The sequence below is a fragment of the Rhinatrema bivittatum genome, chromosome 4 (assembly GCF_901001135.1).
Source record: "Rhinatrema bivittatum chromosome 4, aRhiBiv1.1, whole genome shotgun sequence".
Classification (NCBI taxonomy): domain Eukaryota; kingdom Metazoa; phylum Chordata; class Amphibia; order Gymnophiona; family Rhinatrematidae; genus Rhinatrema; species Rhinatrema bivittatum.
The window spans coordinates 397,906,712-397,922,645 of record NC_042618.1 but is presented as its reverse complement, the minus strand read 5'-3'; the positions used below and the strand labels follow the sequence as shown (position 1 = coordinate 397,922,645).

At 42.3% G+C, this 15,934-nt stretch overlaps 1 protein-coding gene across 1 annotated transcript in view; it reads left to right on the top strand.

Moving 5' to 3' along the window:
- LRIG1 (leucine rich repeats and immunoglobulin like domains 1) overlaps positions 1–15,934 on the top strand; it is a 297,265-nt gene that overhangs the window by 260,793 nt on the left and 20,538 nt on the right. Inside the window, exons 13-15 of the mRNA XM_029601045.1 lie at positions 6,970–7,290; positions 9,385–9,666; positions 12,483–12,920. Of these exons, the coding sequence (XP_029456905.1) occupies positions 6,970–7,290; positions 9,385–9,666; positions 12,483–12,920 (1,041 nt within the window). The remainder of the gene's footprint in view (positions 1–6,969; positions 7,291–9,384; positions 9,667–12,482; positions 12,921–15,934) is intronic.

The following is a 15,934-nucleotide window of genomic DNA, read 5'->3' as shown; positions in this document are numbered from 1 at the left end:
CCACCAGGGAGTTGGAAGAAGGAACAGTGTTAATTACTATCGCCCAGTTACATTTGAGTAAACTAGCTTGCCAAAGGTCTCGGAGTCTGGCACCTGTTGTTCTGTGTTGGCTTATTAATAGATGAGAATTTTTTGTAGGATCACAGTTAGTCCAAGCACAACATTGTTACATGATCAATTTTTTTTTTCTAACTTTTCCTCCTGATTTACCTCCCACCCGCCACTCCTCCTTCGCCCTCAAGGATGACATTTCTGGTGACTCAGGTCCCCATGTATGCTGAGCCTAAAGAGGAAGCAGTGCTTTGTGTACCTTGCAGCTGACAACAGCTGCCTCCTCCTCTTGGGAGTCCTTTGTAGCTGTTACCCCCTGCTATCCTAAATACACGGGAGACCTTGTGTGGGGTATTCTATATCACCATTTACAGACCTACCACTGAGCCGAGGGACTAGTTTCCTTAAAACTGATGGTGAGTGGTTCTACTCTGCAGAGTCAAAAGTGGGGAAGACTTGCTTTACTTGTAAATTAAGCCAAACTGCTAAACTAAGAGCTACAGAAAATATCTTAGTCTAACACTCCAGGAATGGAGCTAAGCTTTCAGGGAGCTGTAGTTAGGGAGAATGCGGTTAGGAAGAGGGGTGCATGTTCCTAGTCACCAGAAGATTAAATAAGAGAGATTGTGTCTCCCAAGAACTGTTCCTAAAATAGAGGGGTTTTGTTTTTTAAATATAGTCATCCTGTGCTGAGTGCAAACCCTACATAGAGGGTTTTTTTTCCCCTGTTACTGCTTGGGCTATAGCTCTTGTTTCACTTTCCTACAAGTAATGGTACAAGTAAGCAAATGGTGAACAGCTGAAAACACATGTGCTGGTGCTCCCGAACAGGAACACAGAAAAACTGTGATCAGCAGGATGTGGTAGGAAAAAGAGTTTATGTATTCAGATTTTGGCATTTAAAAAAAAAAAAAAAAAGGTGGCTGTGGGGGATTTGGAGCAGCCTCATCTGTTAAAAAGACTGCTGCTGATCTCTGGGGGTAGGTTCGTTATGGGTAAAACTTGGCATGGGTGGAAGAAGCATGCTCTTTTTCCGACCCAGCAATTTTCTCCTGCTCTCTTTGCTTAGCCTCTAGTGGGCTAAAGCACCATAAGCCTTCATTTGTAATGACCCAGGGTTTTCCCACTATTTTTAAATCGCCTCCTACCCAACTTATCCCAGTCATTGCAGTGACCGTCCTTTATTGAAGGGGCCATGCACTAGAAATCTTGCAATCAAGGCCCCTGAATCCAGACTCCCTGCTGCCTCTGTAGTATCCCAAGCCACAGTTGACCCAGGAGTGGAAGACCTGACCTCTGAATCAAATCCAGTTCCTTCTAGGTCGTGCTTTATGTAGTTAAATTAAAACCTTTCTCTAGGGTTTAAATTGTTCAGTGTTTGGGCTTTTGCCCCATAGTGCATCCATGGGTTAGTTATTTTTTTCAGTCTAATACAATCTCATATGCACACATTTGAAAAATATGAGACCATCATACACTGAGACCAATACTGATCACTGTAAGCAGGTTCTTGCAACCCTCTTTTCATTCATTCATTATCTTAATGAGATAACTTAATTTTTACAAGCATTTACCACATTTTTATTGCAGTACACAAATTGAAAACAAAGTTTATGAACTTGCACTGAGATATATGATTAAAAGGGCAATGCAAGGGCCTCATTATAGTGATTAGTAGTGGTCTGTTTGTAACATTACATAGTAATGATGGCAGAAAAAGACCAAATGGCCCATCCAGTCTGCCCAGCAAGTTTCTTATGTAGTAGCTGCAACTTTGTGCAGGTTACCCCCAAGTTACTGTTAAGGGTAGTAATTGCCGCTTCATGCTGATTACCACCAAGCTTTGTTAAGGGTAGTAATATTTACAATCAAATTTAAACAACTATCAAATGTTTGCTTTTCCATTTTTGCTCTGCATATAGAAGCTGGCTTCTTGTGGGTTCCAGTTCATATTTCTGCATGTTTCTATTTATACTTTCTGGTCTCTTTATTCTGTATTTGGTCAGGGTCTGTCTGTGTTTTGCATGTGTGACTGAGCAGAGGTGTTCTGCTGGCATGTTTATGTGTAGGGATCTATAGTAGACTGATTTGTTCTGTTTTCCTAATAGGAGGAATATTGGTGTTCTAGAGCCTGGTGTACTATGTGCATTGTTGCCTTTCATAGATATGTAAGACATTGATAAGGCAGGCTAAGAGAGAATTTGAAAAGAAGTTGGCTGTAGAGGCAAAAACTCACAGTAAAAACTTTTTAAAATATATCCAAAGCAGAAAGCCTGCAAGGGAGTCAGTTGATCCGTTAGATGATCGAGGGGTTAAAGGGGCACTTAGAGAAGATAAGGCCATCATGGAAAGATTAAATGATTTCTTTGCTTCAATGTTTACTGAAGAGGATGTTTGAGAGATACCCGTACCGGAGAAGGTTTTCATGGGTAATGCTTCAGATGGACTGAACCAAATCACGGTGAACCTAGAAGATATGGTAGGCCTGCTTGATAAACTGAAGAGTAGTAAATCACGTGGACCGGATGGTATACACACCAGGGTTCTGAAGGAACGCAAAAATGAAATTTCAGATCTGTTAGTAAAAATTTGTAACCTATCATTAAAATCATGCATTGTATCTGAAGCTAATGTAAACCCAATATTTAAAAAGGGCTCCAGGGGCAATCCAGGAAACAGGCCAGTTGGCCTGACTTCAGTGCCAGGAAAAATAGTGGAAAGTGTTCTAAAGATAAAAAATCACAGAACATATACAAAGACATGGTTTAATGGAACAAAGTCAGCATGGCTTTACTCAAGGCAAGTCTTTCTTCACAAATCTGCTTCACTTTTTTGAAGGGGTTAATAAACAAGTAGATAAAGGTGAACCGGTAGATGTAGTGTATTTGGATTTTCAGAAGGCATTTGACAAAGTTCCTCATAAGAGGCTTCTAGGAAAAGTAAAAAGTCATGGGATAGATGGCGATGTCCTTTCGTGGATTACAAACTGGCTAAAAGACAGGAAACAGAGTAGGATTAAATGGACAATTTTCTCAGTGGAGGGGAGTGGGCAGTGGAGTGCCTCAGGGATCTGTACTGAGACCCATGCTTTTCAATATATTTATAAATGATCTGAAATGAGGTAATCAAATTTGCAGATGATACAAAATTATTCAGAGTAGTTAATTCACAAGCTGATTGTGATAATTTGCAGGAAGACCTTGTGAGACTGGAAAATTGGGCATCCAAATGGCAGATTAAATTTAATGTGGATAAGTGCAAGGTAATGCATATAGGGAAAAATTTCTCATGCTATAGTTACACAATGTTAGGTTCCATATTAGGAGCTACCACTCAAGAAAGAGATCTAGGTGTCATAGTGGATAACACATTGAAATTGTCAGTTCAGTGTGCTGCGGCAGTCACAAAAGCAAACAGAATGTTGGGAATTATTAGAAAGGGAATGGTGAGTAAAACGGAAAATGTCATAATGCCTCTATCGCTCCATGGTGAGACCGCACCTTGCATACTGTGTACAATTCTGGTCACTGCATCTCAAAAAAGATATTGTTGCGATGGAGAAGGTACAGAGAAGGGCAACCAAAATGATAAAGGGGATGGAACAGCTCCCCTTTGAGGAAAGACTAGAGAGGTTAGGACTGTTCAGCTTGGAGAAGAGACAGCTGAAGGGGGATATGATAGAGGTGTTTAAAATCATGAGTAGTCTAGAATGGGTAAATGTGAATCGGTTATTTAGTCTTTCGGATGATAAAAGGAGTAGGGGGCACTCCATGAAGTTAGCATGTGGCACATTTAAAACTAATCGGAGAAACTTCTTTTTCACTCAACGCACAATTAAACTCTGGAAGTCGTTGCCAGCGGATGTGGTTAGTGTAGCTGGGTTTAAAAAAAGACTGGACAAGTTCTTGGAGGAGAAGTCCATTATCTGCTATTAATTAAGTTGACTTCGAAAATAGCCACTGCTATTACTAGCATCAGCAGCATGGGAAAGACTTAGTTTTGGATACTTGCTAGGTTCTTATGGCCTGGATTGGCCACTGTTGGAAACAGGATGCTGGGCTTTATGGACCCTTGATTTGACCCAGTATGGCAAGTTCTTAAGATAATTACTTTGAGCACTGGCAGTTAGGGTTTTGGTAAGGGATGTTTACCATAATGTAATGGTAAATCCATATATTCATGTCTTTCTGAGGGCGAAGCCCACACCCAACACATTACACAAGGTCTAATTCCATATAGAAACATAGAAATATAGAAAATGATGGCAAAAAAAGGACCAAATGGTCCATCCAGTCTGCCCAGCAAGCTTATGGTAGCATCTGCTGTGCCATACAAGGCACCCCCTTACTTAGTTTCTCAAACAGTCAAAGTCTAGGGCCCTTGTTGGTTGCTGTCTGAGTCCAATTCCCTGTTACCGTATTTATTTTATTTTTTAGATTTTTATATTCCACTTTTCGGCACTTCAAAGTGGATTACATTCGGGTACTGTAGGTATTTCCATATCCCCAGAAGACTTAAAATCTAATAGGGTCATTCTTTATTGTGCGATGTGCTGGTATCGCCCCCATAGTGCCATGGGAAAAGGCGGAGTTATCTCCCTGCAGTGCTCTGGGCGATAGTGTGCGGTGTGGCTGGCAGTCCACTATTGCCCCCCCCCCTTTTTTTTTTTTTTTTTTTTGCAACTTGAACCCTAGTATCCCCGGTTTGTAACCCACTGCTCTAACCACTAGGCTACTCCTCTACTCTATCTCTTGCAGTTGAAGCAGAGAGCAATGTTGGAGTTGCAACCAAAGTATCAGGCTTATTGGTTAAGGGTAGTAACCATCACATCAGCAAGTTACCCCATTCTTATTTGTTTTCCCAGACCGTAAAATCCAATGTCCTTCTTGGCTGCTGTCAGAATCTAATTCCCCTTTTCCTCTTTTCCCCCTGTCATTAAAGCAGAGAGCAATAATAGAGTTGAATCAACAGTATGAAGACTTATTGGTTAAGGGTAGTAACTGCCACACCAGCAAGTTACCCCCATGTGCTCTTTTCCTCATTTCCATCCTCTAGCCTTTAGGGGGATCCACAGTGTTTATCCCATGCATCTTTGAAATCTTTCACCATTTTTGTCTTCATCACCTCCTCCGGAAGGGCATTCCAGACATCCACTACCTTCACTGTGGACAAATATTTTCTGACGTTGGTTCTTAGTCATCCTCCCTGGCGTTTCATTATGTGACCCCTGTTTCTATTGATTTCTTTCCAAAGGAAAAGGTTTGTCAATTGTGCATCATTAAAACCTTAAAGGTATCTGAAGGTCTGTATCATATCTCCCCTGCACCTCCTCTCTTCCAGGGTATATATATATTTAGGTCCTTCAACCTCTCCTCATAAGTCATTTGGAGACCTCCCACCATTTTTATCACCCTTCTCTGGACCGCCTCCATCCTGTCTCTGTCCCTTTTGAGATAAGAGTTCCAAGTTTCTATGATGGGTCTCTTATATTTTTCAAATGTGTTTCAGCAACTTGAGGGTTATACATAGATGTGATTGTTTTAGATTGTTGATATTTTTCTTACAGTGGTTTTCCTCACTTGTTTGGTTTGTTTAGGATTTGTTTTCAACATTATGTGTCTGATAATACAAGTTTATTACTTACCTCTTTTTAAGGATTATTTGTGAGTTAAGTTTAAAAATAGGATTGAGTATATATTAAAGCAGGTAAAAGCAAAAGCAATTTACATTCAGGCGCTGGAATGCGAGGTTCATTAGTTAATGCAGGGCGGCAGAAAGCAGGAGTGCTCCTCATAGTGACTGTCATTGAATGGCTTCTTGGTCTGCGCACTCTGCTCACTTACTCCTACTGGTTGTGTTAATGGAAATCTTACTTGATCTTCAGTTGTCTCTCTCATTTGTCCTTAACCATTGCTCGATGACCTGTCTTTGTATGCTTGGCTTCTGTCACCATTTTGGTTGCTTCCACCTCTCATGGACTATTTTGAATGCCTACTTTTCAACAGCATCTATATAACAATCTCTAAATCACATTATCTGTTTGGGTCTTGGGTTATTTTCCAAGCTGCGTTATGGGCTTTTCGCATGCAAAAAGCACCATAACGCATGGTACGATGCTAATTTAGAAAAGGCGTAGAGTTTGGGGTGGGATTTCTGGCCAAGTGAGCTGGCTTTGCATATTGCACAGTTTTAACTCGCCAAACTACACCTTTTTCATTTGTGTTAAGCTGTGTGACATGGCTTTATCACAATTTGCGATGTTTTTGCACATAGCATTTCTAATCTTTTAAGCTACCTGCCACGAGAGAGCAAGAGCGCCTAGCTATAAAACCCAGGTAGAGAGCCCAGCAAGCTAGGTTGAGAGAACATTGTACAAATCTCATCTTTGGTTGAGTTTCCTCACTCCGAATGACATCAAATCTTCACAAGAGTGCACTGTTCTATGTCAAAGTGGCCCCTAACCCCTACATGAATACCTAAACCGCACCTCAAGTAACTATGTGAGCCTCCTCTAGAGGTATAAAGACCTAACTACTATGAGGGCCTTATAGCTAGTCTCTCTTTCTCTCTCCCCCCCCCCCCCCCCCCTCCCCGTGGTCCTAGGTAGGAATGACAACAATTGTGGCACTTACCGCAAAATGCAAAAAGTTATCACACTCTGAGGTAATACCTATGCGAAGCACTAAGATAGCTTATTAATCGCAAAGTGCGCTATTACCATAAAACACACTCTTCCTATCGCATGCGATAGTTTGAATCTAGCCCTTAGTTTGTGTAGCTGCAGTTGAGCTCCAGTGAATATTTGTTTCATTTGTTTTTAAGCTCCTCTGAGAAGATAGGTATGTAATTTCCTTGCACATAAGTCCTCCTTTATGTTTTGTAATTAACATATATTTACTTCTTTTTTTTTTTTTTTAGATGACTTTCCCAAGCCTCAGATTATTATCCAGCCAGAGACAACCATGGGCGTCTTAGGTGAAAATATTAGCTTCACTTGTTCTGCTGCAAGTAGCAGCAGTTCCCCAATGACCTTTGCCTGGAAGAAAGACAATGAAGTCCTGCACAACTCTGAAATACAGAACTTTGCTCACGTACGGGCAAAGGATGGTGAGGTGATAGAGTACACCACCATCCTGCACCTGCGGCATGTGACATTTGCACACGAAGGGCGTTACCAGTGCATCATAACCAACCATTTTGGCTCCACCTACTCTAGCAGGGCTCGCCTGACTGTTAATGGTGAGGGAAAACAGACTTCATATTGTGATGTTTGTTTCATTATGTTTTTTTAAGTTTATAAAACAATTCTTTGAAAGGGTTTGTGGCACTGTGGAAACAAAGCTAAAACTTTCTGATCTACAGTACATGTAATTGCAAAGTAATTATCCACTCAGTTTCTACAGTGTTCCTTAGTGCTTGAGTACATAAACTCTATTTCTTTTGATATAAAATTATAAATAACAAGGGAATGGCTCAGTGGATTAGAACAGGTTACAAAAAGCCTTTCAGATCTAAAATGCCAGCTGGAATCTTGGGCAAGATTGCAAGCGATTAAATGTTTTGCCAATTGACAGTCAGTTGATGGCCTACATTAACTCAGTCTAGTTCCCAGTGGGCAGGTGTCCATACTACTTAACCCCCCCTCCTTGCATTAGGCCATTTCTACAAAGAGGCAATGATTAGATGGATGGGAACATTGACACTCTCTCATCTGTGCAGTTGGTCTTTCCCTGAGGAAGTTGAGAGACATTGTGGGGGAACTTATATTGCTCTTGCTGGGTCTGATCTATGGTTAAAGGGTGGAAAACAGCTTTCAGTGCTCTTCATCTAAGTCCTTCTACTTAAATTGACTAAAAATCACTAAAGGTTTATGTTCAACAACTTATTTTCAGTTGAATGAGTCAGGGTGGATTGCTTTTTTTTCAATTAAATTTCCCACATTTTTCTAAAACAGTACAAATTTGATCATAAAAACATGTGGGAATTTAGTTGTGATATTACGTAAACTGAATGGCATAAAGAGAATGATGTATAGAAAGTGAATTCTTGGGTTTGCCAACCATTTGATCCACATTGTTCTTCAAACACATCCACATCATTTTCTCTCATTATAAGGTATCTTTCTTGCAGCTAGGTCCTGCGTCTCCTCCTTGGGCTGCTTACACTTAAAACATTTTCATTTTTTACCCAGGGAAGGACTTCAAACTGTTTCCAGATAGGGTCTCTCTTATACCTAGAAGCCATGACTGTTTTTCTGTGGCAAAGTTTGGTGTAATATATAGGAATCTGTGTATGTACTGAATCGTTATCTTCCTCTTCTCTTTCCAGTCCACTCCATTCTTTTTTTCTATCCTGCCTCCATCCTTTCCTATATTGTCTCTCTGTTTTAATTAACTTCTCTGCCTTGTGTAATCCAGCTCCTCTGGGTAAGCACAGAACAACAATCCTATCCAGCTTGTGTCTGAGTAAATGTGACTAGTTTGCTGAGAAATAGACTGAAAGCCCAGAATTTTCCAGAAGCAAGAGCTGCTAGTTAATGGGCAATTCTGAACAAGATAGAGCAAGGATTCCTAAACTTGTACTGGGGACAATATAGCGAGCCAGCTTTTCAGGGTATCCATCGTGAATATGCATGAGATAAATTTACATACATTGGAGAGCTATTATATGCAAAATTCTCTCATGTGTATACCAAGTGAAGGTATAAAATGTATATGATGAGATTTAATTGTAGTTGTATTCGATAAAGATAAGATGTGCCACACTGGGTCAAACCAAGGACCATCGAGCCCAGCATTTTTCTCTGACAGTGGCCAGTCTGTGTCACAAATACTTGTCAGGTCCACAGTAGTTGTTCTGTTTTTTATATTTCTCTCCCAGGGATAAGCACTGAGAAATTATTTAATTGATGATTTTTAAAAATCAAAATCAGATTTAAACAAAAAAACCGCTTACATTTTTAAAAAAATGTAATTTAAAGAAATGGATTTTTATCTACCCTGGAACGTGTAGATAATGATGCCTCATATTGCAGTAATTCTAAAGGAATCATATTAGACAGGGCTGGAAGGGACCTCATTTAGTATACCAGATGTTGATCTAATTTGCTGTTAGAAACCTCCAATGATGGAGATTCCAGGATTTCTTTAGATAACTTGTTCCTGTATGTGGACTAGTGTCCCAGTAGGTTGGTTTTATTTAAATTCAGATGTAGAAACAGAGTAAGGTTGTGGTATTTGTCAGATTCCAGTAGATTGGGGGGGCGGTGGCATTGGGAAGAAGAAAAGTTGTTTTTGGGGTTTTTTTAATGCACTGTGTAATTTTTTTCTATAGTGTTACCATCTTTCATCAAAACTCCTCGTGATATCACCATTCGGACTGGGACAACTGCTCGGCTGGAGTGTGCCGCCGAGGGACATCCCACTCCAGAAATTGCCTGGCAGAAAGATGGAGGGACAGATTTTCCTGCTGCCCGAGAGCGCCGTATGCATGTCATGCCCGATGATGACGTATTCTTCATCATGGATGTAAAGATCGAGGACATGGGAGTTTACAGCTGTACAGCTCAGAACTCTGCCGGCTCTGTCTCAGCCAATGCCTCCTTGACAGTACTAGGTAAGGAACCTTTCTGAGTTTTATCTGGAAGCTATACTGCACAGTTAGCAAATCAGCATGGCAGCTATCCTTCAACACAAAAAAAAACCAATTGCAATTATGCATTTTGGGTGTGGAAATCCCAGGGAGGAGTACACAATCAGGATGAAGGCTCTGATGTCCTCAAAGCAGGAAAGAGACTTTGAGGTGATGTTATCTGATATTTTCAAGATGGAGAATCTGCAACAAGACAGTGATGAAAGCTGGAGGGATGGAAGGGTATAACTAGTAGAAAAGAGGAAGTTGATTATGCTTTGTCCAGTTCTGGAGACCTTATTTTCAGAAGGATATAGATAGAAGTGAGGCCGCCCAGACAAGGGCTACCGTGCAGAATCTGTCTGCATCAGAAGTTCTATAAGGCGAGATTTAGAAATTTAAATGTATATTCTAGAGGGGAGGCGAAACGGGGAGCTATATGACAGACATTAAAATAGGTAAGAAGGTAATAATGCACAAGAAGCAAACTTATTTCCAGGGAAAGAATATTCTATAACAAGGGGATATAATAAGACTCCAAGTGGGTAGACTAAGGAGAAGCATCAGTAAATTTTTTTTTTTCATGGAAGGGTTGGTAGAATTGTGGAACACCCTTGCAGGTTGGGCTAAAACAGTAATGAAGTTTAAGCAGGAATGGGATAAGAATAGAGGATCTTTAGTTGCTAAAAGTGTAGAGAGCAGAAAGCTGGATCTAGCAGCATATGTTTAAGCATTAATAGCACCATACTCTCCTGATAAAGCAATGAGTGTTGGGGCAGCCAAATGGTTGATATGAAATATTAGAACTCCTAGTGCTAACATGGTCATTTACATGGCGAGGTTTGTCTGACAGACTGCAAAGTAGAATCACTTATCAGCTTGCGTTTATTAGCAGGCTATGCAGTAGACCTAAGATGCTCCTACTACTGCCTGGTAGTCATAGCAGAAACAAAAGTGCTTACATATGGGTCGATACAGAGAGTGGCACGCGATCCAGTAAATACATTTATGTAAATGAGAGTCCATGGTTAAAGGAGGCGCTAGGGACACTAGCGCGTCCCTAGCACCTCCTTTTTGACAGAAGCGGCGGCTGTCGGCGTGTTTGACAGCCAATGCTCAATTTTACCGGTGTCTGTTCTCGAACCTGCTGTCAGCCACGGGTTTGGAAAATGGACGCCAGCATAATTGAGCGTCCGTCTTCCAACCCGCAGGCCGTGGGCAGATTTAAATTTTTTATTTTTATTTTTGGGGCCTCCGACTTAATATTGCTATGATATTAAGTCGGAAGGTGTACAGAAAAGCAGTTTTCTGCTTTTCTGTACAGTTCCCTGGTGCCGGCTGAAATTAACGCCTGCTTTTGGCAGGAGTTAATTTTTGAGAGTAAAATGTGCGGCTTGGCTTAGTCGTGCAGGAATAACTAATAGGCCCATCAACATGCATTTGCATGTTGCGGGCGCTATTAGTTTCAGGGGGGTTGGCCGTGCGTTTTCGACGTGCTTTTACCCCTTACTGTATAAGGGGTAAAAATAGCGCGTCGAAAACGCACGGTGAAACGGAGGCATTGACTGAGACAGGGATAGCTGCCATGCTGTATCATAGCAATATTAAGTCGGAGGCCCCAAAAAAAAAAAAAAAAAATTACAAATCTGTCCACCGGAGCACACTTTACTGTATTGGCCCGATAGCTGGGTCTGTCTAATAGGTTATCCAGGGACCTAGGAGGCTAGAATTTTGGGCAGTGGCCACAATGATGTGACTGGTTATTTGTAATTTCAGAGCTTTGTAGTTAGGCATAGGAAAGGAGGAAACTCAAAAAAGATTGTTCTGGATAGAGAAATCTTGCAGCTGGTCATATACACTGTGACTGGCAGCCTCAACATGTGCTTGACAATGTGGACAGAACAAGGGCACCATGGATGGGTCAATGTTCTTTTTCTGCCATCATCCGCTGCGGTTGTAAACTTGGAAAGATACAATAACATATCAGGGTTGATTATTAAGGCATGCAACTGCTTCAATAATTTCTTAACATATTGTAGCTTATAAAAAAAATAAACAAAAAAACCAACACCTAAGCTGTGAAAAATGGGTTTAAGCCATTTAAGTCAAACACTATCCTGGAATGCCTTATTTCTTTTATGAAATGAATTTTTGACAAAGTTGTGAAAACTAATTTTTTATTTTATTTTTTTTACTTTGTTTTAAATAATTTTTATGGAGATTTCTGTAAACTATTCAAAAATAGATCACTCTGATTAGGATGTTGCTTATAAATTAAACCTGCCAAACTGTTACTCCAGTTCCACTAACCATTTTTTAAAATATCATGCTATAAGTAATATCCTTCTGATGCAGCTGTGATTGAAGGAATCGGCCTGTTTTGTATAGTATTGGAGGAATAGCCTTGTGGTTAGAGCAGAAGGCTGAGAAGCAGGTTTGAATCCTGCTTCTCCCACAGATGCTCCTAGTGACCTTGGGTAAGTCACTTCACCCTTAATTGCCTTTGGTGCAATTTAAATTATAAGTCCTCTTGGACAGGGAAAAAACTACAGTACTGAATTGTAACTTGCCTTGAACTCAAATTTGGAAAAGGGTAATTAAATCTAATCCAAGTAGCCTCGAATGTCATGTACAGCATTCAGGTCTTACATTGATCTCTATTATCACTAGAGAAAGTGTACTGTTAATTAACAGAATAACTGCAATAAAACCACCGACATTTGTTGACAAATGGATGTCAAACATCACATCCAGTGATGTTTGACATCCAGTGATGTTTAATCCCATTTATATCTTTTCAGAAACTCCATCTTTAGTTCTTCCGTTGGAGGACCGAGTTGTGGCAGCTGGTGCTACTGTGGCTCTACAGTGCAAAGCTACTGGAAGCCCAGCTCCTCGCATTACTTGGCTGAAGAGCGATGAGCCCCTGATAATAACAGAGAGGCATCATTTCACCCCTGGCAACCAACTGCTAATTATCAGAAATGTGGTACTAGAAGATGCTGGGAAATACACTTGTGAGATGTCCAACACCCTTGGAACAGAGCGTGCGCACAGTCAGCTGAGCATCTCACCGATTGCTGGTTGTATAGCAGAACAGGCCAGGATGGAAAGCACCATGACGGTGGGGATTATAACAATCACAGTGGTGTGTAGCATTGTTCTCACCTCTCTGGTTTGGGTGTGCATAATCTACCAGACTCGAAAGAAGAGCGAAGACTATAGTGTAACTAACACAGGTATTTTTCACTTTTCCTCTATCTATCTGTTTTCATTGCTCCTTAAGACGGCAATATATGTGAGCCTGTTGGTATCTTGCAGTGACTGCAAACTCATTTTCAAAAGGAGAAGGCAGCTGGTGCCCATGTATTTTGCATTGGCATAGAAGTATGTGAGGTGATTTGAAAATTAATTCTCCCAGTTTATTTTCATTCCCTTAACCTGACGCTGCTCTCCCATTGTTTCTATTGGGGAACGTGCCATTTTTACTTGTATATGGAAGGAAAGCAGAGTTGCTTACCTGTAACAGGTTTCTCACAGGACAGCAGGATGTTAGTCCTCACATATGGGTGACATCATCAGATGGAGCCCAATCACGGAACACTTTTGTCAAAGTTTACAGAACTTTGACTGGCACCCTCTGGGCATGCCCAGCATAGCACCAACCCTGCAGCCAGCAGGGGTCCCCTTCAGTCTCGTCTTATAGTAAAAGTACATGCGAAAAATAAAATAATAAAATGTAAGCGAACCCAACTCCGCGGGGTGGCAGGCGGGTTTCATGAGGACTAACATCCTGTTGTCCTGTGAGAACACCTGTTACAGGTAAGCAACTCTGCTTTCTCACAGGACAAGCAGCATGGTAGTCCTCATATATGGGTGAGTACCGAGCTGAGGATGCCTGAGCAATGCACCAAATGTACCCAAAGACATGCAACAAGCACAACTGGGGTGGAATTTGGTAGAGGGCATCCTGAACCCTAACGGGTTGGCGGAAGGATGTTGGTACCTCAGTTTGCAAATAAGTTGCATAGCACAGACTGGCCGAAGATGGAATCTTGTCTGCCAGCCTGGTCTAAACAATAATGGGCTGTGAAGGTGTGGAGAGAGCTCCAGGTAGCAGCCTTACAGATGTCAGCAAGCGGCACCGAGCATAGGTGCGCTACTGATGTCGCCATGGCCCCGATAGTGTGCTTTAACACTGTCTTGAAGCGGAATGCCTGCCTGTTGGTAACAAAAGGAAATACAGTCCGTTAACCAGGAGGAAAGAGTCTGCTTACCCACCGGTTTGCCCAATTTGATGGGATCAAAGGAAACAAACAATTGAGTGCCCTTTCTGTGGGCAGCTGTAGGGTCTAGATAAAATGCTAGAGCACGTTTACAGTCAAGGGTATGCAGAGCCCATTCTCCTGGGTTTGAGTAGGCCCTGGGAAAGAAAGTGGGTAGTATAATGGATTGATTGATATGAAACTCCAGTACTACCTTAGGCAAAACGTAGGGTGAGTGCGGAGTACTACCCTGTCATGCAGAAGTTTAGTGTAAGGCGGGTAGGTGACTAAGGCCTACCTTAGGCCTTACTCATTAACTCATTAACTCTGTGAGCTGATGTGACCGCTAAAAGAAAAATCATCCAAGTGAGATAGCGGAGATCACAGGATTGGAGAGGCTCAAACGGCGGTTTCATGAGCCTTCCCAAAACCATGTTGAGGTCCCAAGAAGGGGCCAGAGGGTGCAGTGGAGGTTTAAGGTGAAGCAAGCCCTTCAAAAAGCGTGTGACAAGGGGTTGTACTGAAATGGGTACATCCCCCACACCTTTATGGAAAGTGGCTACCGCACTGACATGTACCCTGATAGAAGAAGTTTTGAGGCCTGACTCTGACAGGTGCCAGAGATAGTCCAGAAACGTCGGAGTGGGACAAGTGAAGGGATCAATGGACATGGAAATACACCATCCTGTAAACCTGTTCCATTTGTAAAGATAAGACTGCCTTGTGGAAGGCTTTCGTGAAGCTACTAGGACACGGGAAACCAGCTCTGCAAGGTTAAGAGGTTGAAGTATTAACCTTTCAACATCCAGGCAGTCAGGGAGAGGGCCTGGAGGTTGGGGTGACGAAGGCAGCTGTTCTGAGTGATCAGAAGCGGGTCCTTCCCCAGAGGAATGTGCCGGTGTACCGATAGGTCGTGGAGAATTGGAAACCAGACCTGGCATGGCCAATGAGGGGCTATGAGAATCATTTGACCCCTGTCCCTTCACAACTTCACGAGAGTCTTTGAAATCAGTGGAAGTGGAGGGTACGCATAAAGGAGACCGCTGGCCCACGAGAGGGAGAAAGCATCCCTGGGCTGGCGGTGTTGGCTGCGAGTGAGAGAGCAGTTCCCTACTTTGCGGTTCTGAATTGACGCAAAGAGGGTCTATGTGAGGGTAACCCCAACGTTGGAATATTGAGTCCTCTACAGTGGGGTTGAGGGTCCACTCGTGCAGTTGAAAAATGCGACTCAGCTTGTCTGCCAACACATTGTCCACTCCCGGCAAGTAGGTGGCTCTGAGGTACATCGAATGGGAAAGGGCCTCCGCTCATATCTGTGCAGCTTCCTGACACAGGAGGTAGGAACCCATTCCCCCTTGCTTGTTGATGTACCACATGGCCATCTGGTTGTCTGAATCAGGATGACCTGGTTGGAGAGGTGATCCTGAAAAGTCCTGAGAGCATATCTGATTGCACGAAGCTCCAGGAAATGTACCTGGTGTTTGGCTTCCTCTGGAGACCAGATGCCCTGAGTTTGCAGGTTTCCAACATGTGCTCCCTAGCCGAGGTTGGAGGCATCTGTTGTCAAGGTTATTTGAGATTCTCGAATCTGAAATGGGAGGCCTTGTACCAGATTGGATTGGTTTGCCCACCAAGCTAGCGATAGACGAAGCTGTTTGGTGATGCGGATTGTGAAGGACATTGGCTGAGAAGACTGAGTCCACTGCGATCTCCGAGTCCACTGCATTACTCTCATGGCGAGGTGAGCCATGGGAGTGACATGCACTATGGAGGCCATATGACCCAATACTATCAGGAAATGACGTGCAGTTGAATGTTGTTGAGACTGCAGTCGAAAGGCCAGAGAAGCGAGAGTGAGAGCTTGATCCTGAGGCAGGAAAGCTTTCACTCTTAGAACATGCAAGTCAGCCCCTATGAACGATAGTTTGCGAAGGAACTAGTTTGGATTTTTGATAGTTTAGTTTATGAGAAAACCCAGGGAGATCACG